The sequence below is a fragment of the Anomaloglossus baeobatrachus genome, chromosome 2, assembly GCF_048569485.1.
Source record: "Anomaloglossus baeobatrachus isolate aAnoBae1 chromosome 2, aAnoBae1.hap1, whole genome shotgun sequence".
Taxonomy (NCBI): domain Eukaryota; kingdom Metazoa; phylum Chordata; class Amphibia; order Anura; family Aromobatidae; genus Anomaloglossus; species Anomaloglossus baeobatrachus.
In genome coordinates this window covers 528,756,789-528,783,065 of record NC_134354.1, presented here as the reverse complement: position 1 = coordinate 528,783,065, position 26,277 = coordinate 528,756,789, and the positions used below count along the sequence as shown (strand labels likewise).

At 44.3% G+C, this 26,277-nt stretch overlaps 1 protein-coding gene across 1 annotated transcript in view; it reads left to right on the top strand.

The window, feature by feature from the left end:
• The window catches only part of ATP10A (ATPase phospholipid transporting 10A (putative)), a 292,107-nt gene that overhangs the window by 93,421 nt on the left and 172,409 nt on the right, over nucleotides 1–26,277 (top strand). The window contains exon 3 of the mRNA XM_075336608.1: nucleotides 17,044–17,129. Within this exon, the coding sequence (XP_075192723.1) occupies nucleotides 17,044–17,129 (86 nt within the window). The remainder of the gene's footprint in view (nucleotides 1–17,043; nucleotides 17,130–26,277) is intronic.

The following is a 26,277-nucleotide window of genomic DNA, read 5'->3' as shown; positions in this document are numbered from 1 at the left end:
AACAACCAACGACCTCACAGCAGGGGCCAGGTTGTTGCTGGATGTCACACACAGCAACATCGCTAGCAACATCGCTACTACGTCACAAAAGTTGTTCGTTAGCGATGTTGCTAGCGATGTTGCTTAGTGTGACGGGGCCTTAAGGATCGAGTGTTTTATTTTATTATGCAGCAGTATGGGGGCCATATCTAACACAGGGGAGGTGTGCCATCTATAGGGGCCATGGGCAGCACAGGGGGGACGTGTCCCAGCACAAGGGGGCTATATTCAATATAAGGGGGGCCATATCCAGATTAAGGGGAGCTAATTTTATGATGGGGGGGGGCTATAAGGGACATATACCCTATATGATTTGTTAGACGGACACTGGCATTATAAGATGGACCCAATTTTAACATTAAAAAAAAATAATTCTCTTTTCCTTCACCAAATTTGGGGGTGCGTCTTATAATCAGGTGCGTCTTATAAAGCGACAAATACGGTAAATGGAATATTGCAGCGACCCAAAAAAAAACAACCTCTAATTTTGGCGCTTGGCACACTGCGTGAAAAAAAAAATTACAATCTCATTAAATGATTTTATATTTTGATATATATCGGGCATTTCTGAACACTGCAAAACCAAATGTGTTTTTTTTTTCTTGTTTTTGTTTCATTCTCAATGGGGCAAAAAGGAGGTGATTTGAACTTTTTTTTTTTTTTTTTTACAGTGATTTTAATAGTCCCCGTAGAAGATTTTATGGCTGTACAGTCTGATCGCTTCCGCTGATCAGAGCGATGGTTCTACATCACTTCATTCAGCAGAAATGCTGTGTTCCTGTGAGTGTCAGCGCTTTGCCGGCATTCACCGTGAGTGAGTCCCAACAGCGACAGGGGTCATCATCTGTCATGGCAATATATTGGAGCCCTGTGATCATGTCACTGGAGCCACTGATGGCGGTTGGGGACAGCGTGATCCCCACTGGAGCATGTTAGATCAGAGTTCTGACAGCTTGATCTAGGGGATTAACAGGTGTGGGTGGATCTCCAATCCATGCTTGCCTGTTAGTTGCACATGTCGGCTGATCATGTGCTGGGATTGCTGCGGGCTCGCCGCAGTAACCGGGGAAGGGGGGGGGGGTCTAAACCTAGGACATACATATACCTCCTAGACCATGAAGGGATTAAACACCATTTTTTCCTTTTTTTTTTTTTCTCTCGGTGGCAGAATCCGAACAGTAACACATACTTCCCTGAGAACCTTGCAGTTCGGGTTCTCCCATCACTAGTAGAGGGTAAAGTGAACTCGTCGGTGCTTAAAAAAATGTTACCGAGCATGTGTCTAAGGTATGTTAGAAGCAAGTAAACCTTTTATGGGCACGTGTCCGCTTTACAGATGCACTAAAACCTGCTCTATGTGAGTCATGCAACGGCAGCACTCTGAAACCAGGAGAACCAAGTGGTCTGAGCTGCGCATAGGCGAGTAACTTTGCACTTGCGCAACAAAAATGAATGAACATATGTTCAGTGCGTGCTGAGGGCATAACGGCATATGGATATGCGCAATTACTGATGATACTTGGAGCAGTACATGAGACCAAGGTGTGATCTTAATAAATCATAATGCATAGAAATAAACACCCCCATGATATAAAATGTGCAAAGGTAAGATGTACCAATTTGTAAAAAGCCTTCCATAGCCATTACTTTTGACACATGTACAGTAACATTTTCTAAGCGCCACTGGTCACTTCTGCTGCATGCCTGTGCACTTATCCTTTTGAATAGTAAAACCTTTTTTATTTCACATGATACCAATATGGCTGATCTCTACTAAACACAAGCAAGTAAGGTTTGTAAAATCAGAAGCTAGTTGAGTGACAGCAGCTGCGGATCAGCTAATAGCTGGGGTGGGTATTCATAGTGATTCCCGCACCCCTGCCTGTTTTTTTTCCTCCCCCTCCCTGTTACTTATGGTAATTCTATTTACTTTGTGACTAAAAGGACCTCTGCTGATGTCATATCCATGTGACCAGAAGAGGTGGGGCCTCAGCCAACAGAAAAATGTTGCTTCCTGGTATAAGCTATGTTGGCTGAGGCCCCGCCTCTTCTGGTCACATGGGTGTGATATCTGCACAGGTCCTTTTAGTTACAAAGTAAAACGATTGTATAACAGAATTAGCATAAGTAACAGGGAAGGGGATAACTATGAATACCCACTCCAGCGATCAGCTGCTGTCACTCAGCAAGCTGCTGATTTTACAAACTCTAGTTGCTTGTATTTCAAAACCTAAACATCCGAGCTGACCACTACAGGTATGTATAGAATCAGCCTGATAGTGTCAGTATAGCACTAGCTTTAGGTTATATAGGAAAATCCTGGTGATTGGCGTGTTTTAAGTAACTTCTTGATGGTTAATAAATGACCTGTTACTGTAATCTTCACATACAGTCTTCTGCTTCCATCCAAAATATAGATTTAGCAATATAGATCTATATTTGTATCTGAAGTATTTCCCACCACATACTGTACCTCGGATGCAGGGCTGTGGAGTCGGTAAACCAAACCTTCGACTCCGACTCCTACATATATTGCTTATAGTTAGGTGAAAAATTTATTGTAGTACATGAACATGTGTATGTGAACATCAGACATTTAATAATTTTTATGATACAATAATCAAGATATTTGGATAGAACATAAAATATATTTATTGGATACAACTTTAGAACACAAAAAACTAATAAATTGTAAATATGTAACACACTATGTAATATACAGTAGATTACATATATATCTTGTGTGCATGTGTGTGTGTGCGTGTGTGTATATATGTGTGTATATATGTATATATATATGTATATAATATAATTACATTACAAATTTACAATTTGTTCTAAAGTTGTATTCCAATAAATATATTTTATGTTCTATCTAAATATCTTGATTATTGTATCTTAAAAATAATGTCTGATGTTCACATTGTACTAAATACATTTTTCACTTAAATATAAGCATTATACTAAATGTTATTATTTAGTAAAATATTCAGCACATTCTGCATTGCACTAGTGTCCCCAATTTATTGTATATTTTAGGAGTCGGAGCATTTTATACCGACTCCTACTCCACCAAAATGAGCTCCGACTCAGACTCCACGACGCCGACTCTCTGACTCCACAGCCCTGCTCGGATGGAAGCTTCCAGATTATGGACCAGGGTTTGGTTGTCTTCTTCTTTTTTTTTTTTTCTTTTCTTTTTCTTTGCGGGGTGGTTTTCACTAACAATCATTGTTGGCTAGTATTTTGGATACTTTGTGTTATGTTTTCGTTTTTCCTGCCGTTTACTGATAAGTGTTGATATACATTTGTAGTGGAATATAGAGAAGTGATAAGCGATTAGACATGGAAACTGCTGGGATGTTGATCACTGCATCCTGCTGATTTTTGGGAGTAGACATTACTGTTTGCTCTGTTACACTAAACATATCCCGGCTGTGCACAGCAGGTGTCGGTAACTGGCACACAATAGCGCCAATTCGTTTTATTGCCCAAGAGCATGTTTCAGGAACTAGACTAATGCTCTCTAGAATATCAGCTTTATGAGTACTTGTATTGTGAATTATTACTTGGAAAAGACTTGCACATTAACATTACACAAGAACAATCTGTTACTCTTAAAAATAAATCTATCAAACCCACAAACCTTTCCAATTGGAACTTTTTCTGGGGCAGTGTAAATATTAAGAATAAATTGGGACATTACATCATGTTTGCTACTTTCTTAATCGCAAAGCACCTCAGCCAGACACCCTCAAGAAGTCAGAAAGGTCTTCCTATGTGTGCGGTGCAGACAGCCGAGTCACACCCAGTAAATGGCCATGGCACTCTTCTGTTGGGTCCAACCAAGCGCAGTCACAGTGAAGATACATGTACACACCCCATCATATAAGGTCCCCTTTTAGGACCCAACCTTTCATCAACATGGAAAAAAAGCTTCAATTTGACTAGAAATCTAGTAAATTAATGAGGCTTTTCCATGAGATTATACAGGTAGTCCTCGATTTACGACGTTGATCCGTTCTTACTCGGCGTCGTAAACCGAATTTCGATGTAAGTCGGACCATACGTTCATACAGTGCTGTACCATAATAACAGTACAGTACTGCAAACACTTAGCCTATCCCTACACCTATTCTAACCTTTTCTTTGATGCACTGGTATCAGATGAGTCTGGCTTATGTTTGGGAGCCATAATGAAGGGTGTTATGGCGTGCAGAAGACTTGTTTTCCTCTGTACAGCACTGGACTCTATTCTTCCGCTGCTGCATGTACTTGCACATAAAGCATTGTAACCACGGAACGACGTAACTCGAGAACGTCGTAACCCGAGGACTGCCTGTATACTCCGTTATGTACTGTCTTGTGCATGCGTTTCTCTTGGGTAGAGATCATTCTGACATTGTATTTTTAGCCTTTTTTTTAATAACCCGAATTCATATTATTTTTTTTTTTTCTTTGCTCAACATGCAGTCAAAACATGTTGGGATGGTGGAAAAAGTGAACTGAAATAGTTTTACGAGCTCTGTAATGTTCTAATATGACTCTGCGCCATCATTTATTTCTTGATAGCGCTTTTTAATGACTACGGAAAGAACAAGTGGGGGCAGAGGATTTCTGCCGTTGTCAAAACATCAGGTTTTTCTGTGACCCACCTAGCTACATTCCAGTCAATTGGAGTGTACTGAACTATTAAACAGGACCTGCATTGTGAGCGAGCCCTCAATGCCTTTTCTGTATTGCGAGTATTTTGCTACCCCACCCATTACTGCATATGGAATGTTCTGCTCATATCTCCAGCCAGTCTTCAGCTTGAGTGCAGCCGGTGAATGTGCGCACTGTCTGCACTGCATTAATGTTCCGGCCTGGCAGTCCTGCTACCTCGTGGCATATGCTTTATCTCCGTATATATATGCTGCCGCTAGGATTGAACTGCATTACACCCTTTAAGATATTTTTAGAACTCGCCAAGTCAGAATAGAGCCTTGAGCATGTGGATGGCTTTATTTATTATTCCTCTGTTATTGGGTTTATTTTCTATTTTAATCTGGAAAGTCGGATGCCTTCTGGTGCACAGGAAAAATAATATGTACTCAAGGGAATGTTGAACCTTTCCTCTTAATTTATTCAGTCTCCTTATAAACTCTAAAAACAGACGTAGAATACCTTCTCCAAAGAGGAAATGTGATGTCTACGATCTGAGGACGTTCCCTTGTATTACTTGTATTTCCTTTGTCTGTTAAAGGAAGGGAGTGAGCCCCAATTAAGATCTTGAAACAATAGTAATGCCATTGTTTAAGACATAATATCCACTAGTACGCGTTTGATTTGGTATATATTTTATAGGTTAAAGAGATATTTGGGCAACACAAACCAAACTTCCATTAAGCAGTGTCTAGAAGACTTGTATAATCTTAGACCCTGTGCGCACACTGCATTTTTACACTCGTTTTTTTCCGTTTTTGCTGCAGAAATTTCTTGAGAAAATGGTTGTAACCTTTCTGCAGAGTTTCCCCAGCAAAACGTATGGAAAAAAATAATAGCTGTGCGCACACTGCGTTTTTTTTTTCTCAAGAACATTCTTTCTGCAGAAATTTCTTGAGAAAAAGAATGTGCATGTCACTTCTTTCCTGCAGGTACCTGCGTTATTTGCCATAGATAATGGTAAAAAAACGCAGAGACTAACCTGCGGAAAAAACGCACCAGAAACGCAGTAAAAACGCATGCGGTTTTTGGTGCGTTATTGGTGCGTTTTTTTTAACGCAACTGTGCTAATCTTTCTGACTCAAGAAATTTCTTGCGAAAAATCCTTTTTTCTAGTGCGCACAGGGCCTTAGTCTGCTTGTCATTGATTTGCCATGGTGGTCTATAGAGCCCTCTGAGTGACACCGAATGAATACCTTAAAGGGATTCTCCAGGGAGATAAATATTCTTCTACTGGCCCTGCCCTCCAAAAGTATAAAGATGAGGTCCATAGTCCTGTCATTCATTGTATTGCTGGTGCTGCTCCTTGCTGCTCCCCCTCCCTTCTGGGACATTACATCACACATCACACATCAGTTAATGGTAACTGCCCCATGCTAAATTTTAGAAACTTTCTGATATTTTTATAACTAAACGCAAAACATATCGACCTAAATTTACCATGAACCTAAAGAATAATGTGTCCTGAAAAACCATCTCAAAATCACTGGGATATGTTACAGCCACATAAAAGGACACAGGTCAGAAAATGTGACCTGGTCACTAAGGGGTTAAACAGCGCTCTAAGTACAATATGCTTGTAAATCTCAAACCTTAAGACATTTTCTGTCTTTTGTGCATGATCAAATAATAAAGCATTGAAACTGGATTAACAAACAAACATGGATATTAAAGGCAAAATTCTTGGAAAAGTAGTGAGCGCACCACAGCTTGGCACTAATGTGCGTAACTTTGTGCCATGGGAAAGTCTTTGCCGAGTAAATCCCAGGATCCAGGTTCGGTGTACTACCAGCCATATCAGCATTTTGTGTCCTAATTATTAGTAAAATGAGCAGTTACTCAGAAATCAGATAAACTGCCTCCTCTGGAAACGCTAGTATGACTTTGCAAACGTCAGCAGCAAATGAAAATCTATCCTCAGTATTTCATGTCGTTATGTCTATATGAAATGTGACGTGCGCGCCATTTCAAGTACTTTCTACTGTACGGATAGCATAATTGAAAAGTTGCATCTTTCTTGCCTGCCTTATTTTCTGTAGAATATTGTATCCTTATGGTAATGTGCAGAGAAATGAATTCTGTATTGTGATTGGCTCAAATCCTATTTAATGCTAGAACAGTAAGAAACACGAGACTTGTCTACAAATGGAGCTCCCCTATACTTTATATTAATACTGTACAGATAAGACCTAGGCGTATAAAGCTATTTTATCTAACGTTCATGGTTTTTATTTTGTTAGTTCTCATCAGTGTAAAATATTGCTTATGTAGTTTAAAGTTTGGGGGATAAACTACCTAATCCCCTGTCTATAGGCCATATCGGTGCAGTAGATATTCAAGAGTTTTGAGACTGTCAGTTTTGTTTTCATTTTGCTGCTACAGTGTTTTCACATCTTTTAGTAAGCTGTCTGTGGTTGCTGAAGTACCGATAGGGTGGGTGCACACGATCAGGACACACTGCATCCTGGATGCAGCGTGTCCTCTCCTGCGGGGCTGTGAATGCTGTCCACAGGAGATCGCAGCTGCCTGTGTCCGCGATCAAGGTTCTGGGTGCTGCGGTCTTTCTCGCTGTCCTCCGTGCGGAGAACACTTGCGGCTCCGTAGCAATAAATTGACATGCTGCGGCTCGGAAAGCTGCTTCACAGGTCAGTTTACGCTGCCAAGAAAAAAAGCAGAGTGGGCATGGGTTTTTTATAAATCCCATCCACTGTGCTTCTACTGTACAACGCAGCGGTTTGGATGCACGGAGAACATGCTGCGTCTAAAACACTGCAGACACTGATCGTGTGCACCCACCCTTCTAAGCATTTCAGAAGTGTACACTTTTATTGACAAATGCATCACGTTTATGGAAAGACTCAATATTTATTGTTTCTCTAAACTTTTTTGCAATCCCATTCCCCCCATGCTGTATATTCGCTTTTATGTCAAACCTTGATGGCTGACAACTAGGGATGAGTGGACTTGTGGATGTTCAGGTTGGCAGAGTTCAGTGAGACTTTAGATAAATGTATGGTTCGGCCCTCGAACTTGACCACGGAACTCAAACCCCATCCAAGTCAATGGAGACCCAAACTTTGGTCCTGTAAAATGGTTGTAGTATGGGCTAGGGGGCTGCAAAAGAAACCTAAAGGGGGGTATGCACATGCCAGTTACCCTGTAAACAAAAGTGGATAGGCAATTGACTTAAAGGGGTTCTGCCACTATAGCAATCATGGTTACATAGGAAGTAAATGAATAAACTAAAAACTTTTAACTGCTCCACAAAGACTACTTTCAGAGTTCCCCAACAAAGCAACAATTTTCAAAAAAGGCCTCAAATAAGCCTATTTTCACAGGTGACCCACACAAAGCCAATATTGTAAGAGTGCTTGTCGCGGGCGGGGGCGCAGACTACGTCAGGGGGGCTACACGAGGCGCTCGGATTCGGGATCGTGGGTGGGGCTCGAGTGGCGACCGGATCCGGGGCTCGCGCAGCGGCCCGTTGCCCACAACAACAATCAAATAAAAAAGGGGTACTTACAGGGGAAATGTTTGCCAGTGACTCCACCCGTGGGTTGCGGTGATGGTTGGTGGCACCGCCGCTGTCTTGGTGTGGGGCGCCCAGGGCTGATGGAGCAGGGCAGCAAGATGTTATCCCCTCCACGTGTAGGGGAGGTGTTGTCCTGGGGCCCAGGTGTGCGGGGAGAGAATGATGCTGCGGAGCGGGTTCTGCAGGGTTGGGACCGGGTGGTATTGGTGTACTCACAGTTCCAGAGAATTCCACACAGAGTCCAATGGTAAACCAAATTGTCAGTGACCGGTAACCTCTGACGGGTGTATTCGGGTCCCTTCCTCTTGCACTTAATGTTTGTGTCTGTGGTTTGACTACTCTGCTTGGAATGGGGAAGTCCACTCCCGGTGTTTCTTTCTGTTGGGAGCTGTGGCCCACAAGATCTGACCCTTGGGATTTTAGCAGGCTGTAGCGGACGACCTATCCTCCTCGTTGGGCTTACGTCTCGCTCTCTGGGCTTACTGGTGGAAAAAGGCCTGGAACCTTGTCCCTGGCTGGTTAATTGACAAGGGGCTTGAAGCTTTCCTCGCCCTAGGGTCCAGAAAGCCCGACTATGCACGGCCTCCGGACCGGATTCCCGCTGTCGGCACCGGCGGGCTACAAGCCTGCCTCTGTCCACTTAAGGTTTCTTGTGACTGTATCTCCGTCGCCTGTGGCCCTGTCTGCCGTCTGCCACCTAGCCAGCTTCAGTAGTCCGGGAGCTACAACCCCCGACTACCACTTCGCTCCTCTCACTTCCACTGTCCAGACTAACTTCCCTCTCAACTGTGTGTCTCTACACACTCACTTAGACTGTCTTGTTCCCTCCCAGGACACCTCAGAACCCCTAGGTGGGCGTAACCATTCGCTTAGCCCCGCCCACTGGTGTGTCCCTATTGTCATGGGGGGTGACTAGGCTTTGCTGGGTGATGTTGTGTACCTGGGTGTGGGTTTGTGTTGGTATGCCAAGGAGGATGGAGTCCTGCACCTGGAAGATTTGTGCAGTCTCTGTGACAACCTGGTTTTGCCAGGGCGTCACATGCTTCCACAAAGCCTTTTTTTCCACAGTTCCGCCTACAGAGCCTAAATTTCAGCTTTAGGCTAGGTTCGCACACTGCGTCTTTTTGACGCTGCGTTTTTGTGCGTTTTTGGCCGCTAAAAACGCACAAAAACGCACCTGCGTCGAAAAAACGCATCAAAAAACGCATGCGTTTTTGCCTCGATTTGGTGCATTTTTGGCTGCGTTTTGCTGCGTTTTTGATCTCTGCGTTTTGCTGCGTTTTTCCAATGCATTGCATGGGGGGAAAACTCAGAAAAACGCAGGAAAGAACTGACATGTCCATTTTTTTTTTTTAAACTCAAAAACGCAGGTAAAAAAAAAACGTGTGCGGACAGCAAAAATGAAAACTCATAGACTTTGCTGGGGAAGCAAAGTCCTGCAGTTTTGAGGCCAAAAACGCACCCGAAAAATGCGCAAAAACGCCGCGAAAAACGCACTGTGCGCACATAGCCTTAGTAGTGTACATTACAGCTGCTGCAGTTAACAGATCTGATTACAAGCTTTTTATCAAGCAGGCGGTGATCCAGCCTTGCTACCACCAGCTCCTCTCCCTTTGCCCTTGATGCTGTTGATTGTGTCCCAGCAGCCCAAAGTGTTAAATTTGAAAAAATATATTGTTCAAACCAGGCAGGCAGGGCTGAATACTACATTAAGGAATAATGGACTAGGACACCGTTTCTCTTTTGTTTGTTGTCGATATTGGGGGCCATGATTGAGGGTTACCGATGGAAGTCAAAGTGAAGCAATGGGAACTAAATGGATCAGACCCATCTACTGCTCATACTGAACTTATCAGATAGTGGTGCTAGATGTTGTGGCATGCTGAGGAGTGTCCTGTCACCTGCGTGCACCAGAGAAAGGTGTTTCATTTTGGCGCGTTGCAGGCACACATGACCATCATGTCCTCTCCCCCCAGCACCATGGCCACCTAACCTATTTGATGCTCTCCACATTTTTTGCACCCCAAAACAGTGCAATTATTATAAGTATCACATGGCCTGTATACAGCGAGAGTGCCAATCATATTATTACACTGCCTGTTTTCACAGTTCCCCCACAGAACTAAAATTTCAGCTCCAGTACCATACACTATAGTTGTTGCTGTTAAAATGCTGTCCTCAGTGGCAGGGATGTGGTCTGTGTCCTCTGTATCCCCAGCTCCAGTGATGCCTGTGAGCTTCTTTGAGTGACACCCTGCTGTGAACATGGCTTTTCTTTGTCCTCCTCCAAATTTGTCCTCTGGTGGACACTTTTGTACCTGGCCACTGCTGGTACTGGAACCACCTTCCAAGCCATGTGTGGATGACAGGCCTGATAAAGGTGTGAATTGTCCCGGTTCCTCCTACGCCTCTTCCTCTTGTTCCACCACTTCATCCATCAGCTCCTCAAGCGTTTCTTCAAGTAGACATAGAAGTGGGATAGTAAAGCTGATGATGGCGTTATCAGAGCTGGCTTGTTGGAGTGTTCAAAACAGCTCAATACGTCATGCATGGCGGTCCACTCGGTGAAGTGGTGGTGTTCTCCAAAGCGACTTACCCGTGCGTGCTGCAGCTGAAACTCCACTATTGCCTGCTGCTACTTGCAAAGTTTCTGAAGCATATACAAGGTGGAGTTCCACATTGCTGGTACCTCACATATGAGGCAGTTAGTGGAAGGCAGAAGGGACGTTGCAGCGCAGACAGGCAAGCAACAGCTGTTTGAGAACACCGAGCGAGTGCACACACTGCCCGCACTTTCAGCAGCAGCTCTGACATATGTGCATAATATTCAAGGAAGTTCTGCACCACCAAATTCGGCACATGTGCCTGGCAAGAGATGTGTATGAAACCAGCTAGTCCCAGAGCTGCTATGAGATTTTGCCCGTTATCGCACACCAGGCTGGGCTTGAGTTTCACCGGCAACAACCACTCATCTGTGTCGTTTGATCTCCACACACAGCTTCTGCGCAGTGTGGGATTTTTCCCATAAACGGATGATTTTCAGAACAGCCTACTGTCATTTCCCACTGGCTGTGCTGAAGTTCGTGGTGCAGGTCCGACTGGATGAGGAGGCGATTTAAAAAGCAGAGGACGTGGCAATATGGATAGAGGAATGTGCAGCAATCCTTGGTGAAGGTAGGGCATGTGCTAGAATGCCTTCAGTGTCTGGGCCAGCCACCACTACATTTATCCACTGGGCAGTTTGAGACTTAACATCCCTGCCTATACTAACTGGTCCACATGTCGGTGGATATGTGGAGCTTCCACTGATGGTGTTGCGCTTTGCACACCTGATTTGGTCCCCAACATGCGTGCTGGGCAGGGATGGCCCACCTAGAAAAATATTGGCAGCTGGAAATCATGTACTGCAAGACAGCTCCCACGAGAAGTTGTTGTTTTTTTTTTTGTTTTTTTTTAACTGTCCAAATCCACCAACTGGAATTTCAGAATTTCAAAGGCCAGGAGTTTTGAAATACTATCATTTAGGACCAGGGCTCGTGAATGGCTGGGAGGTACTTCTTCGTTCTCTCAAGGATTTGGGGGATGGACAGCTGAATGCTTCAATGGTACGGTGTGGAGATGCTTGGTGACATTGCTGGTGGTGGTGGTGCTGTTACATCCCTTTCTTTGCAGGGAGGCAAGTGGCCCTGTTCATGAGTGGGAGGAATAGGTAGACACCTAAGACAACCAAAGGAGCCTTAGGGTATGTGCGCACGTTGCTTTTTACCTGCTTTTTACCTGCTTTTTTGCTGCTTTTTCTTCTGCGCTGTTTAATGCCAAAATGGATGTGTTCTTCTATTCAAGCAAAGTCTATGGGAATTTGGGTTTCTTGTTCACACTATGTTGTTCAAAATGCTGCCTTTTTGTGGCAGAACTTTGGTCAAAAACTCAGCTTTGCAGTGCAAAACCCAAATGGCAAAAACAATTGACATGTTGCTTCTTTGAAAAGCTGAGTTTTTGACCAAAGTTCTGCCACAAAAAGGCAGCATTTTGAACAACATAGTGTGAACAAGAAACCCAAATTCCCATAGACTTTGCTTGAATAGAAGAACACATTCATTTTGGCATTAAACAGCACAGAAGAAAAAGCAGCAAAAAATCAGGTAAAAAGCAGGTAAAAAGCAACGTGCGCACATACCCTTAGATCCTTCCTGATTTTTCAGATGTGTACTCCACTGCAGCTCGTGCTTGAAATTCAGGTGCTCGTCATCCCCTGCATAATATTCCACCCACTCCTCTCCACTTCCCTCCTTGCTGTTCTGCACACTTTAGAAAGCCGCAACAGTTGGGACCTACTTGCCATCATCCTTAAACATGTGCTGTGGTGGTTCGCTGACCGTGCGCACTAGCCCTCCCACGTACTTCTCCAACATAACAAGTGGTTGGGCATCAGACTATTCCACTTCTAGGGCAAGGTGGATGGGCCATGGAGCCCCAGCCAGGAGAGTTCTCGAAAAGCAGAATTAACTGCTGCATAACTTTGGGCTCACATTGCTTTGCAGATTTGCAAAGTGGTGAGGTAGAACAAAGATGCCCATGGTCCTCAGGTCCCAACTCTGCGCTTTCAGCAGAGGAGCTGGTGGAAGACAATGTAAAGGAACTGGAGGCACTGTCAGCCATTTGTCCAACGTTAATCGGACCTACGAAATCACCCAGAACGTCCTGTGGTCTGCATGCACCAGAGGAAGATGTTTTAATTTGAGAACATAGCAGGCACAGATCAATCACATCCTCTCCCTGCAGCAGCTACACCACCATTCCAGTCGGCACCATGGCCACGTCTCCTATTTGATGCTCATCTCCCATCTCATCTCATCTCATCTCATCTCATGTTTTTACCATCCCCAAAAAGTAGCAAGTAGACAGGTCTGTATTAAGGATGGATCCACCACACTGGATTATAGGAGCCTGCAGCAGGCTTTATTAGAGCAGTCTGCAGCAGGCTCTATGCACAAGGCTGTATTAGACTTGTATGTACTAGGCTGTATTAGGACTGGATGGACGAGGTTGGATTAGGACTGGGTGGATGAGGATGGATTAGGACTGAGTGGATGAGGATGGATTAGAGCTGGATTCACAAGGTTGGATTATGGCTGGATGCACAAGGTTGGATTATGGCTGGATGCACAAGGTTGGATTATGGCTGGATGCACAAGGTTGGATTATGGCTGGATGCACGAGGTTTGATTAGGGCTGGATGCACGAGGTTTGATTAGGGCTGGATGCACGAGGTTGGATTAGGGCTGGATGCACGAGGTTGGATTAGGGCTGGATGCACGAGGTTGGATTAGGGCTGGATGCACGAGGTTGGATTAGGGCTGGATGCACGAGGTTGGATTAGGGCTGGATGCACGAGGTTGGATTAGGGCTGGATGCACGAGGTTGGATTAGGGCTGGATGCACGAGGTTGGATTAGGGCTGGATGCACGAGGTTGGAGTAGGGCTGGATTCACGAGGTTGGATTAGGGCTGGATGCACGAGGTTGGATTAGGGCTGGATGCACGAGGTTGGATTAGGGCTGGATGCACGAGGTTGGATTAGGGCTGGATGCACGAGGTTGGATTAGGGCTGGATGCACGAGGTTGGATTAGGGCTGGATGCACGAGGTTGGATTAGGGCTGGATGCACGAGGTTGGAGTAGGGCTGGATTCACGAGGTTGGATTAGGGCTGGATGCACGAGGTTGGATTAGGGCTGGATGCACGAGGTTGGATTAGGGCTGGATGCACGAGGTTGGATTAGGGCTGGATGCACGAGGTTGGATTAGGGCTGGATGCACGAGGTTGGATTAGGGCTGGATGCACGAGGTTGGATTAGGGCTGGATGCACAAGGCTTTCTTGGGGATGGATGCACAACTCTGAATTAGGCTTGTATGCGCCACACTGGAATAGAGCGGTGTGCACCAGGCACAGAAGTTCTCAACATGGTGCAACTCAAGATCCAGTCTTTATACAGGCCGGGTCACCTGGTGCACCAGCAAATCACAGCCATGCCTGTACTCTGCATGGCTGTTATAGCAGCGGAAGTGCCCAAAGCCGAAAAACCTGGCTTTTTCAACAAACTTTATTGACATACAAACAGTACCTGAACTTGGAATACAGAGTTTCTTTTTATTGATTTATTTATTTTATTTTAAAAGTCCATGTTAGAGTCCGAGGCCCGGACACTCGTTGTTCTGTACGAATCCCGAACTTCACAGCTTGGGCTCGCTCATTTCTGATGACCAACCTTTCATGTCTAATCACTGCTTGGAGATATCACAATTTCTGTGTGTTTGTTTGTCCACCCGCATCTTGAGAATTCACCATAGGTTCTCAGTGGGATTGAGATCTGGGCAGTATCCTGGCCATGGACCCAAAATTTTAAATGTTTTTATTCACCAAGTCACTTACCACTTTGCCTTGGAAGAAACACTGTTCATCACCAGATTGCTGCTTGATCGTTGGGAGAAGTTGCTTTTGGATGTTTAGATACCATCCATGGCAGTGTTCTTAGATAAAGTTGTGAGTGACCCACTCCAGAGATGAAAAGTAACCCCACACATGAGTGGCCTCCGAAGCTTTACCATTAGCATGACACAGGACTCATGGTACAGCTCATCTTTTCTCCAGATAACCATTCTTCCAGATGTCCCAAACCGTCTGAAGGGTGCGTCATAGCAAATCACTTTGCCCCAGTCCAATTTCTGTACATTCTGCAGAATGTCAGTCTGTCCTTGTTGTTTTTCTTAGGCTGCTTTCACACCTCCGGTTTTAGCAGAGCTGGCCAATCCGGCTCTAAAACATATGCGGATGCGGCGACAATACCACATCCTTTGCATACGTTTTTTTTACATGCGGCCCGTCCGTTTTTTGCCGCTTGCGGCAGGCTACTGAGCATGCGCAGTGGAAAAAAACGCATGCGGCGGCCGGATGCATTTTTTGTCGCAGGACAACGCATGCGGCGTCCATAGGCATGCATTGCAAATCGCGCCGGATGCGGAGCGATTACATTTTTTTTTTTAATTTTTTTTTTGCCGGACCAAAAAACGTGCCAGGCAATGTTCCATCCGGCCGCCGCATCGGCTAAATCTGCCGCATGCGACAAAAAACGGGCGGAACACAAGCCCATGCGGCACAATACGGCACTAATGTAAGTCTATTCAAAAAAAAAACGCGCAACCCGCGGCAAAAAAAAAAAACTGTTGCTTTTTTTCTGAAAAGCGCCGGATTGTGCCGCACAGGAAAAACCGGAGGTGTGAAAGCAGCCTTGGGCTACTTTCACCCATCAGTTTTCTGCATTCAGGCACAATCCTTTTTTTTCCTGATGCAAAGGATCCGGCAAAAACGGATGCAAACCGTATCCACCGGATCCGGTTTTTAACGGATCCGTTATGCCGGATGCGTACAAAACCGGATCCGGTGGATACGGTTTGCATCCGTTTTTGCATCCGGTTTGTCCTTTTTTTTTTGAAGGATCAGCTTTTTTAATTAATTTGGTGCATGCGCAGTTTACAAAAACGGATCCGGTAGCCGCATCCATTTTTTACCGCATTGCGCCGGATCCGGCGTCCATAGGCTTTCATTGTAAAACACGCCGTATCGCGCCGGATCCGGCGCGATGCGGTTTTTTTGCCGGACAAAAAAACGTTGCAAGATACGTTGCCTCCGGCCGCCGCTTTCATAAATTTTGCCGCATCCGGAAAAAACCGGATGCAACGCAAAGCCATCAGGTACAATCCGGTTACAATGAAAGTCTGTGGGGATAAACCGGATGCGGTACCGGATCCGATTTACCTGTTTTTTTCCGGATTGTACCTGATGGCAAAAACCTGATGTGTGAAAGTAGCCTAAGAGAGAAATAGCTTCTTTGATGCACCATTATACAGCTACTGCTGAGTATCTTCATGTGGCATTGCATTCTCCACATGCTCATAAGACTATTCACATTACATTTATGGCTTTTGTGTGATGTATTTGAGGGGACCAATTTTGGACAAATGCCCCTGATGAACGCCCTAATTTGCATTGTGAACGAAAGTATACATTTGATATAATTCATACTGTTTTAGTTAACTAGGCTATTCCATTTTGGTTGTGTGTAAACTGACAGAGGTTTTTTGAGTACTCTTGGCCTCCGTTGGGGTGATTATAACTAGTGATGGGCGAATGGTAACTATTTGTGTTCGAATAAAGCTATCCGAATACCGAGTACTACTCCAGTATTCATCCCCATTCACTTGCATTAGGTTTGTTATTCTTGACAAATCCCAAAATATTACTTTGGGATTCATTATGAATTATCCTAACATGAATAGTTACTATTCGCCCATCGCTATTTATAATCCTTTTAGATATGTTTACTATGTAGCCTGAAAAGGAGTGACCTGTTGCATCCTGTAATGTAGAAAAGAAAAAAGTGAAAGTTGGAAAGAGTAAATACATTCATGGAAAACCCGAACTAGAAGAATTACCTTGACGATCTGTGGTTATGATCTTGCTGTAATTGTAGAGGATTCTGCCACTTTTCTGCAAGTGGGGTTTCCTGCTGCCAGTCTCTATTTCAGGTCCTCTTCTTTACATAGCAATGAAACAAAGAACCAAAGCACCCAGGAGCATAAAAATAAAGTGTAGTTATGGGGAAGCGAGGCTGCTCTTCTCCAAGATCACCGGATTGTACATTCGCACAATGACTTTACACCTCAGTTGCTGAACCTACATTTATGTTCTTTATATGTCCTTTTCTTTCAGGAATCTGAGCTTGATCCCATGAAGTTTAACAGTGTTATTGAATGTGAGAAACCAAATAATGATTTAAGCAGGTTTCGTGGTTACATGTAAGTATTATTTTTAACTTTAATAATAAATGTGGAAGATTTTCCATGCAAAAATCACCTACCGTATTTTTCGGACTATAAGACGCACCGGACTATAAGACGCACCCTGGTTTTAGAGGAGGAAAATAGGAAAATTGAAACTTTAAGCAAAACAATGTGGTCATGACACACTGTTATGGGGCGAGGATCTGCTGCTGACACTGTTATGGGGGTAATGTCCCCAAATTCTCTACTAAGGTACCCCATCCTGGTAATGATCCTCCTGCCTTGTATATGATCCTGCTATAAACCCCCATCCTGCTCATATACCCCCATCCTGCTTATATACCAGCATCCTGCTCATATTCCCCCATCCTGTTCATATACCCCCATCCTGTTCATATACCTCCCATCCTGTTCATATACCCCCCATCCTGTTCATATACCCCCATCTGTCCTGCTCATATACTCCCATCCTGTTCATATACCCCCATCCTGTTCATATACCCCCATCCATCCTGCTCATATACTCCCATCCTGTTCATATACCCCCATCCTGTTCATATACCCCCATCCTGTTCATATACCCCATCCTGCTCATATACCCCCATCCTATTCATATACCCCATCCTGTTCATATACCCCCCATCCATCCTGTTCATATACCCCCATCCTGTTCATATACCCCCATCCTGTTCATATTCCCCCATCCTGTTCATATACCCCCATCCTGTTCATATACCCCCATCCATCCTGCTCATATACCCCCATCCTATTCATATACCCCATCCTGTTCATATACCCCCCATCCATCCTGTTCATATACCCCCATCCTGTTCATATACCCCCATCCTGTTCATATTCCCCCATCCTGTTCATATACCCCCATCCTGTTCATATACCCCCATCCATCCTGCTCATATACTCCCATCCTGTTCATATACCCCCCATCCATCCTGCTCATATACTCCCATCCTGTTCATATACCCCCCATCCTGTTCATATACCCCCCATCCTGTTCATATACCCCCCATCCTGTTCATATACCCCCCATCCTGTTCATATACCCCCATCCTGTTCATATACCCCCCATCCATCCTGCTCATATACTCCCATCCTGCTGTATGCCCCCATCGTGCTCATATACCATCCTGGTATATGGCCTGTATCCTATAGCACAGAGAAAAAAAAACAAACGTTTATACTCACCTTTTCCTCACTCCCTGCAGCCGATCATCTTCCTCTCTGCACCACTGACCTGTGTGTGTGTGTGTGTGTGTGTGTGTGTGTGTGTGTGTGTGTGTGTGTGTGTGTTCTGTGCCGATCAGCTGACCGGCACAGACAGGAACACATCGCGTGCTGCGGGGGAACGGCTCCACACACTGGGACGGGTGAGTGTACTGATTCACTGCACCCCGCGCTGATGATGACGCGCGGGGGGCAGTGAATACAGCCGCACATGATCACTCCAGGCTGTAATTGGCAGGGGTGATCATGTGGACCGGCTCTTTACTATGCGCGCGCCCCGCTCGTCCTCCTGCCCACCTGTCAGCGCCGGCTTCTGCGCTGAGAAATGGGCGGGAGGATGGGCGTGCATATGTAATGAGGGGGCACACGTGGTCACAGCAGGCTGCTACAGCCTGCTCGTGCCCCCGATGACCCGCTCCACCGCAGCACCTCATTCCCCGCAGCCACAGTCAGACCATAAGACGCACCCCCAACTTTCCCCAAACATTTGGGGGGAAAAAAGTGCGTCTTATGGTCCGAAAAATACGGTAAGTTTAAGTATTTCATTTTCTTCCAAAATCACTTTATTTTTTCCTTGTTGACAATGTATTTTAATGTTTTACCAACTGGTGTTGTGTTTTCTTTGTTTTTTTTGGCAGTATCCAGGGGAATCATTCAAGCATTCATGGTGGTTGCTACACTGCATCTACTAAAACAAAAGGGATTTTTTGTTACCACGAAATTGATTTTATCTAATTTTAGTTTTTCAGTCTGTCAAATCTCTCGTTAATTGTGCTGCAAACTTCACGACTGTACATTTAGGGTATGTGCCCATGTAGCAGATTTGTGTGCAGATTGCTGCCTGTTTTGGCAGGAAAAACATAGCAGAAAAAACCTTGTTTTTTTTATTGCTTTTTCGCATTTTTTTTTTTCTTTTTTAAGTCATGGCGATTGCGGGGGATTGTGCTGTACTCCCGCGATCGCCTCCGAGTCTCCATTTGATGTTACAGCTGAGACCCAGCTCTCAGTAACCACACCACTCCTGGCAGTTTAACCACCTTTGATCAATGCAATAGCAGCATTCAGAAGGCAGGGAGAGGGATCGCTTACTTCTCCCTGGCGATCGGGTCCCTTTAGTGCGACCACAGTGACCTGATCGCTGCCATGGCAACCCTAGGTCGTCACCATGATGACACCGCCTTACTGAGCTACGGAAAGCCTCACACACAATGCCAAATACATGGCGTGTGAGGTGAAGTGTCAGTGCTGCGAGTGCAGCATTGACAGATCTAATCCACTGTAGTGAATCAGTGATCAGATGCAGGAAAAAAAAACTCAGAAAGAATTGACATGCTGCAGATTTTTTTCTGCACTAAAATCTGCAACATGTGCACAAGTCAGGATTCTCATAGATTTTTGTGGGGATGTTTTTTTTTTTTTTTTGCAATATTGATTAAAGATATGCAAGAAAGAAACGCAGTGTGGGCACACAGCCTTAATAAGGTTGTCCAATACCAAACTAGCTTAAAGGGAACCTGTCGCCTAGAATATGCGTTCTGAGCTATCAGCAGACGCATATGTGCCCTAATTACACCTCCCTATCCATCCTTGTGTTATAAAATTGTATAATATGAAAGTAATAAAAAACGTTTTATTACCTTCATATTTCCTATGTAAATAGCAGGGAATATGGTCACAGGGGCGGCGCCTTGCCCTGCATACTTTCCGTGGTATCACGCCCCTGTGGGCGTTATACCATGGAGTCACATGAGCAACGTCACCATCGCTCATTCATTCTATCCTGCGTGCATTGTGGCAGGCTTTGTCTCCGGGTGCGCATCTGAAACTGACAAGGAGAACTCTGAAGAGAAGCCTGCCGCAATAGTAAGTGTAAACGCGCGCAGGAAAGAAAGAGCAACGGTGACGTCGCTCATGTGACTCCATGGTATCACGCCCACGTTTTTTATTACTTTCATATTATACAATTTTTTAACACAAGGATGGGTAGGGAGGTGTAATTAGGGCAAACATGCGTCTGCTGATAGCTCAGAACGCATATTCTATGTGACAGGTTCCCTTTAATGTTTTCGTTTTGCCTTGTGGTTTTTGTGGGCTTTTTTTTTTGCCAAATTCTTCGATGTGGCCCATGTGCTTCATGAATTTAGCACAACTAATTGCTTTTTTGTCTCTGATTAGTTTTGCAACTTTTAACTTAAAAAGTCTCACATTTTGCTGAAATGGCACAAAACATGACATGCATAAAATCACTCCAAGAACGCCTTGAGTAGTGGCACCAGATCTTGTCACTTTTTAAAAAAAAAGGTTGCATTTGATGAATCAGTCTAAAACATCTTGAAAAGCCACATTGATGTAACAGTCTGAAACCTAAACAAGACCACTTTAAAGAAAGGCACCAAGCATTTTATTAATTTGCTGCAAATCAAAAAGTTACTGAGAGGTACTCTCACCAAAAAACTGGCGGAAATGCATTGATGAATGTTTATAATTGACACTTGAAACTCCCACCCGTTCCTCAGATATCCATGCCTACCTCCAGTTTAAGGCTAGGATTCCACTTGCGAGAGACTCGAGCGTATCTCACATTGCATCGCCTGGGACGGCCTGCCTCTCTCCCAACAGGAGCAGGTCAGCTGCATCTATTTCTATGCAGCTGAGACGCTCCCGTTAGGAAAGAGGTAGGCCTTCCCAGAAGATGCGATGCGAGATACGCTCGAGTTTCTCGCAAGTGGAATCCTACCCTAATTCAGAATTTCTATCTCTTGTTTAAGTTCTGGAAGAATCTCCGCTATGCATGCTGGGAGTTTAAAAGAATGTGATCGCTGACATTTGTGCTCTATGGGCTGTCTTGCTGCTGCCACATCTTTTTCCTCCTAATCTCCAATGTGTTGCATCCCAGACAATGCGGAGTAATGTGGCGATAGCACCACAATCTGCGGCCTATCCACAATATGATGAGCATGCTGCTAGCTTGAATCACAACAGGACTTCTTTCAAGATTAAGTTTCATAAAGGGAATATGTGACCCGGTTTTTGCCATTTAATCTAAGAACCGCAAAATGTAGAGACAGAGGCTTTGATTCTAGTGATGGCACTAACTGGGCTGCTTTCTGTAGTTTTGATACTTTTTACTAGAGGACTAGTAAAACTGCAGCCTGGTAGTCCACCATATTCATGAGCTCTGTATATCCCCATCTGAACCACTGATTGGCAGTTTTCTCCCTATGAACAGTGTACACAGCTCTCAATCAGTGGTGGGAGTGTGGTTATAGAGAGCTCAACATTTAGAGAACTGCTAGACCTCCTGTAGATTAAACAGTATTTTTTTTTTTTTTATCAAAATGACCGCATCCGTCCTAGTGAGTGACACTTCACTATACTTGAGTCTCTGCCCCTATCATTCCGCTATCAGATGGGGTAGAAAATCTGCTGACAGACTCCTTTTTTAAGATTAAGAGCAGTAGAACTATTTGAACAGATGACCCTGTGATCATCCCTTCCAGTGAGTAAATTCTTAGTTTTCCGGTTGTTTCATTTCCGCCTTCCAAGGTGCACATATGAATTCTATCAGATGGGTGTTCTCTTCACTGACATTTGGGTACGATCATGTCGAGCTTGCTGCAGAAGGAAGCCTTTGCTAGTGATAGGTCACACCCAGCCCAAGAAGCCTCAAATGTTCTTGTCCCGGGTCCAGATGTTTTACACACTGTGCTTAGCATTATAGCCACTAGAACAATTGCATTACAAGCGGAGATTGTAAAGTTATTGTGCAGCTTGGTTCGAGGACCAGCACAAAATATCAGTATTGTTGGAAACAAAATATGTTTGTGATTACACCCACCATTCACAAGTATAGCAATGCTAGTTCTGGGAAAAGTGCTATGGATATGCATAAAATCAAGCTTGAACTTTGGATGGCTTAACTGCATAGAGACTAAAAGTGCAAAAACTTGAACCATAACAACTTAATTAATAGCATCTGAATGGCAATTCATTTGTATTTTATTCTTGGAAGTCTTTGGCTTTGAATATATGCTGCAAAGAAGTATTGGAATTAAGCCACTAATTACATTAATGAATTAAACTAATTATAAAGTAATGTATAAATATCAGCAATTGTTAGTCCTTACCAAAGATGAATACGTTGATGCTTATGCTGGGGCAAAAACTCAGTGACATTTTGTTTCTGATTAGTTATATGCTGCTTTAATCGAGTGGAAGAAAGCTAGGCCTTGTGCACACAGTGCATTTTTTAATGCAGATTTTGTGCAGATTGTGGCCCAAATCTGTGTTTCTGACTTTCCTGCAAGACAAAACAATCACTGATCTCGGGGAGACCAGCCAGAGACAACACTGCCGGCAGCCAGCAAAGGCGCTCCACACAGTGAAATCCTAGGTGCATTGCCCCCTGGGAAGTATGCAAATCAAAAAAGGTCCGTGGAGCCTCTGTTAGGAGTGTCAACACAGAAAATAGCCAGATAGCCAGCTGTTTCATTGAAGCAGCAATGCCATGTACAATTAAATCTCTTTGGAACAGCAAGGTTATTCACTCCCTTATGAAAATACCAGGAGGTAACTCTGGCAATAAGCTTGGAATTATTTAGTCACTGTAAAGGGGTGTTGAAGCAATTCCTTCAATTCAGCCACCTATGTCCATTAACTTTCATTTAGTGTTACCTGAGGATTGGCCATAGCTACAAGAAAGGGTTTCACCTCAAGCAATCGCTCAATCATTAAATACGTGCTGCCCCACCCAGTGGCTTTATCAACAATTGCCCCTTTTCCAGCCCGTCCCTTCGAGATGGAATTAATTTTAGGGGCTCTGGCAGCAATAACAAACATCAACAAGATCATTAATTCTAAAGTATCATTTTTCTGCTCTTCTTTAGTAAAATCACAGCCTTAGGCTATGTGCGCACGTCGCGTAAAAACATGCAGTTACGCTGCGCTTTGTAGCGCAGCGTAACTGCATGCGTCCTGCGTCCCCTGCACAGTCTATGGAGACTGTGCAGGGGCCGTGCGCACGTGGCGTTTAAGAGCGCAGCGCTTCGGCTACTGCCGAAGCGCTGCGCAAAAAGAAGTGACATGTCACTTCTTTCCTGCGCTTTGCCGGCAGCTCCTGCTCTGTCTATGGCAGGAGCTGCAGGCAGAGCGCATGGAATCGGCGCTCACTACGGACATTTCTGCAGCGATCTAAAGCGCACATGTGCTCTTCAGATCGCTGCAGAAATTTCTGCAGGGCTTGTACGCAACGTGCGCACATAGCCTTACTGTGTGTGTGTGTAGATATATGTAAATAGTGTTTTTGTGTGTGTAATATTTAGTAGCATTCAATGTAAATGATTACACCACTTTAGAAAACAGATTTGTATCAATATCTCACTAAATACAAGCACTATTGCCAAAATGTTGCCAAGACTCAGTTTCATGGAACTTTTTTTTTACCCATAACATGAAAGTAAGATTAATAAACGGTGATGGGTGAAGCTGAACTGTAAAGTTCAGGGTCTGTACCAGAGATCTAGTGTAACAGTTTAAGCTCCACCCCCCCCAGCCCCCTCCAAAAAAAATATGTTTAAAAGAAAACAAAATAGAGATTGAAGCAGGAGAATTATACTTCCAGAGTCACCAGCGCAGCTGTCACACTGCTTCTGGGGCAGATCATTCTCTCTCACTGCTTCGCCAGCCGACTCTATCGGACAGTTTCTGTGATTTGGTTGTGGAGTGTAAAAATAAATAAATAATTGGAAAAAAAAAATGATTTGGGGTCCTCTGTTTACTGATATTCAGCACAGATAAAGCTGACTGCTGCAGGCTGCAGCCCCCGCTGTGCGTGTTATCTTGGCTGTGTATCAAAATACAAGGACTCCATGCAGCTTTTTTTAAAGTTATTTAGATATTTTTTAACAAAAAAATATGGCGTGCAGTCCTCACCAATTTTGATAACCAGTCAAGATAAAGTGGACAGCTGGGGGCTGGTATTCTCAGGGTGCTGAGGCCCATTGTTATTGTGCCCCCCAGCCTAAAAATCGAAGCTTGCAGACACCCCAGAATTGTCGCATCGGTTAGATGCGACCGTTCCGGCACCTTACCATGCTCATCCCAATTGCCCTAGTGCAGTGGCAATCTGAGTAATGTAAGGGGTTAATGACAGCTGTGATTTGTCAAAAAATCAGAGTTGTCATCAAGCTCAAGGTTATTAACCCCTTAACGACCCATGACGTACTGGGTACGTCATGGATCGTGTGACGGTAAGCCCCGCCCCCTGCCGCCGGCAGGCGGCCGCGATCCACGCACATATCAGCTGTTTTCAACAGCTGACATGTGTGCCTGCTAGCCGCGGGTGGAATCGCTTCCTCCCGCGGCCATTAACCCCTCACATTTCGCTGGCAAAATCTGGCAGTGATATGTATATGGGCGCCGCCATGACAGTCACTTACCCCGCCCTCGCCGGAAGTCACGTGACATGATCACGTGCCTTTCGGTGGTTGCCATGGTAGCACAGGGTCATGTGATGACGCCTGTAGCTAACATGACTCACTTCCTCTCAATGCCGGAATACAGCCGGCATTGAAAGTAAAGCAGCAAATCTGCAGTTCTCAGCTGTGTAGCTGAGATCTGCAGATAGTGCAGAGCGATCGGATTGCTGATCGCTATAGCCCCCTAGGGGGACTAGTAAAATAAAAAAAAAGTAAAAAAAGTTTTAAAAAAAATAAAAAAACCCCTAAAAGTTCAAATCACCCCCCTTTCACCCCATTGAAAATTAAAGGGTTAAAAAAATACAAAATATACACATATTTGGTATCGCCGCGTTCAGAAATGCCCGATCTATCAAAATATAAAATCAATGAATCTAATCAGTAAACTGCGTAGCAGCAAAAAAATTCCAAACGCCAAAGTTACGTTTTTTGGTTGCCGCAAATTTTGCGCAAAATGCAATAACAGGCGATCAAAACGTAGCATCTGTGCAAAAATGGTACCGTTAAAAACGTCAGGTCGAGACGCAAAAAATAAGCAATCACTGAGCCTCAGATCCTAAAAAATGAGAACGCTACGGATTTTGGAAAATGGCGCAAAACGTGCGCCACGTTTTTTGGACAAGCTTGTGAATTTTTTTAACCCCTTAGATACAAGTAAACCTATACATGTTTGGTGTCTACAAACTCGCACTGACCTGAGGCATCACATAGATATCTCAGTTTTACCATATAGTGAACACAGTGAATAAAATATCCCAAAAACTATTGTACGATCACACTTTTTTTGCAATTTTTCCGCACTTGGTTTTTGTTTGCCGTTTTCCAGTACACTATATGGTAAAACTTATGGTTTCATTTAAAAGTACAACTCGTCCCGCAAAAAACAAGCCCTCATATGGCAAGATTGATGGAAACATAAAAAAGTTACGCCTCTCGGAAGAAGGGGAGCAAAAAACAAAAACGCAAAACAGAAAGTGCCCGGGGGCTGAAGGGGTTAATGGGGAGGGGTCTATAAGACCCTCATCACTAATCTGTAAGTAAAAGTAAAACCCCCAACACACAAAAATCCTTTATTTTAAATGTAAAACACACACATTCTCTTATTTAACAACAAAAAACGCCCCTGGAGGTCCAACGTAATCCACATAATGTCCCACGACCATCCTAACTCTGCTACATTTGAGGTCACAGTGTGTGGAGATATTAAAAAAACATTACCACTCACTGTGGTTTTGAGACACACTAACAGAGCCGCAGGTGTGAGCGCTGATGTCGCAGATTTTACCTGAGGTCACTGTTGGAGGTTCCCACGGCACCCCAGATGTGATCTCAGGTGAATTCAGTGACCTTACCTAATCTCAATCCTAGATTCCCGGGTTAGGCAATCTGTGCACATCGAGTATTTGGGTGCAGACATTTCTGCACCAAATCTGCATCTCCTGGCA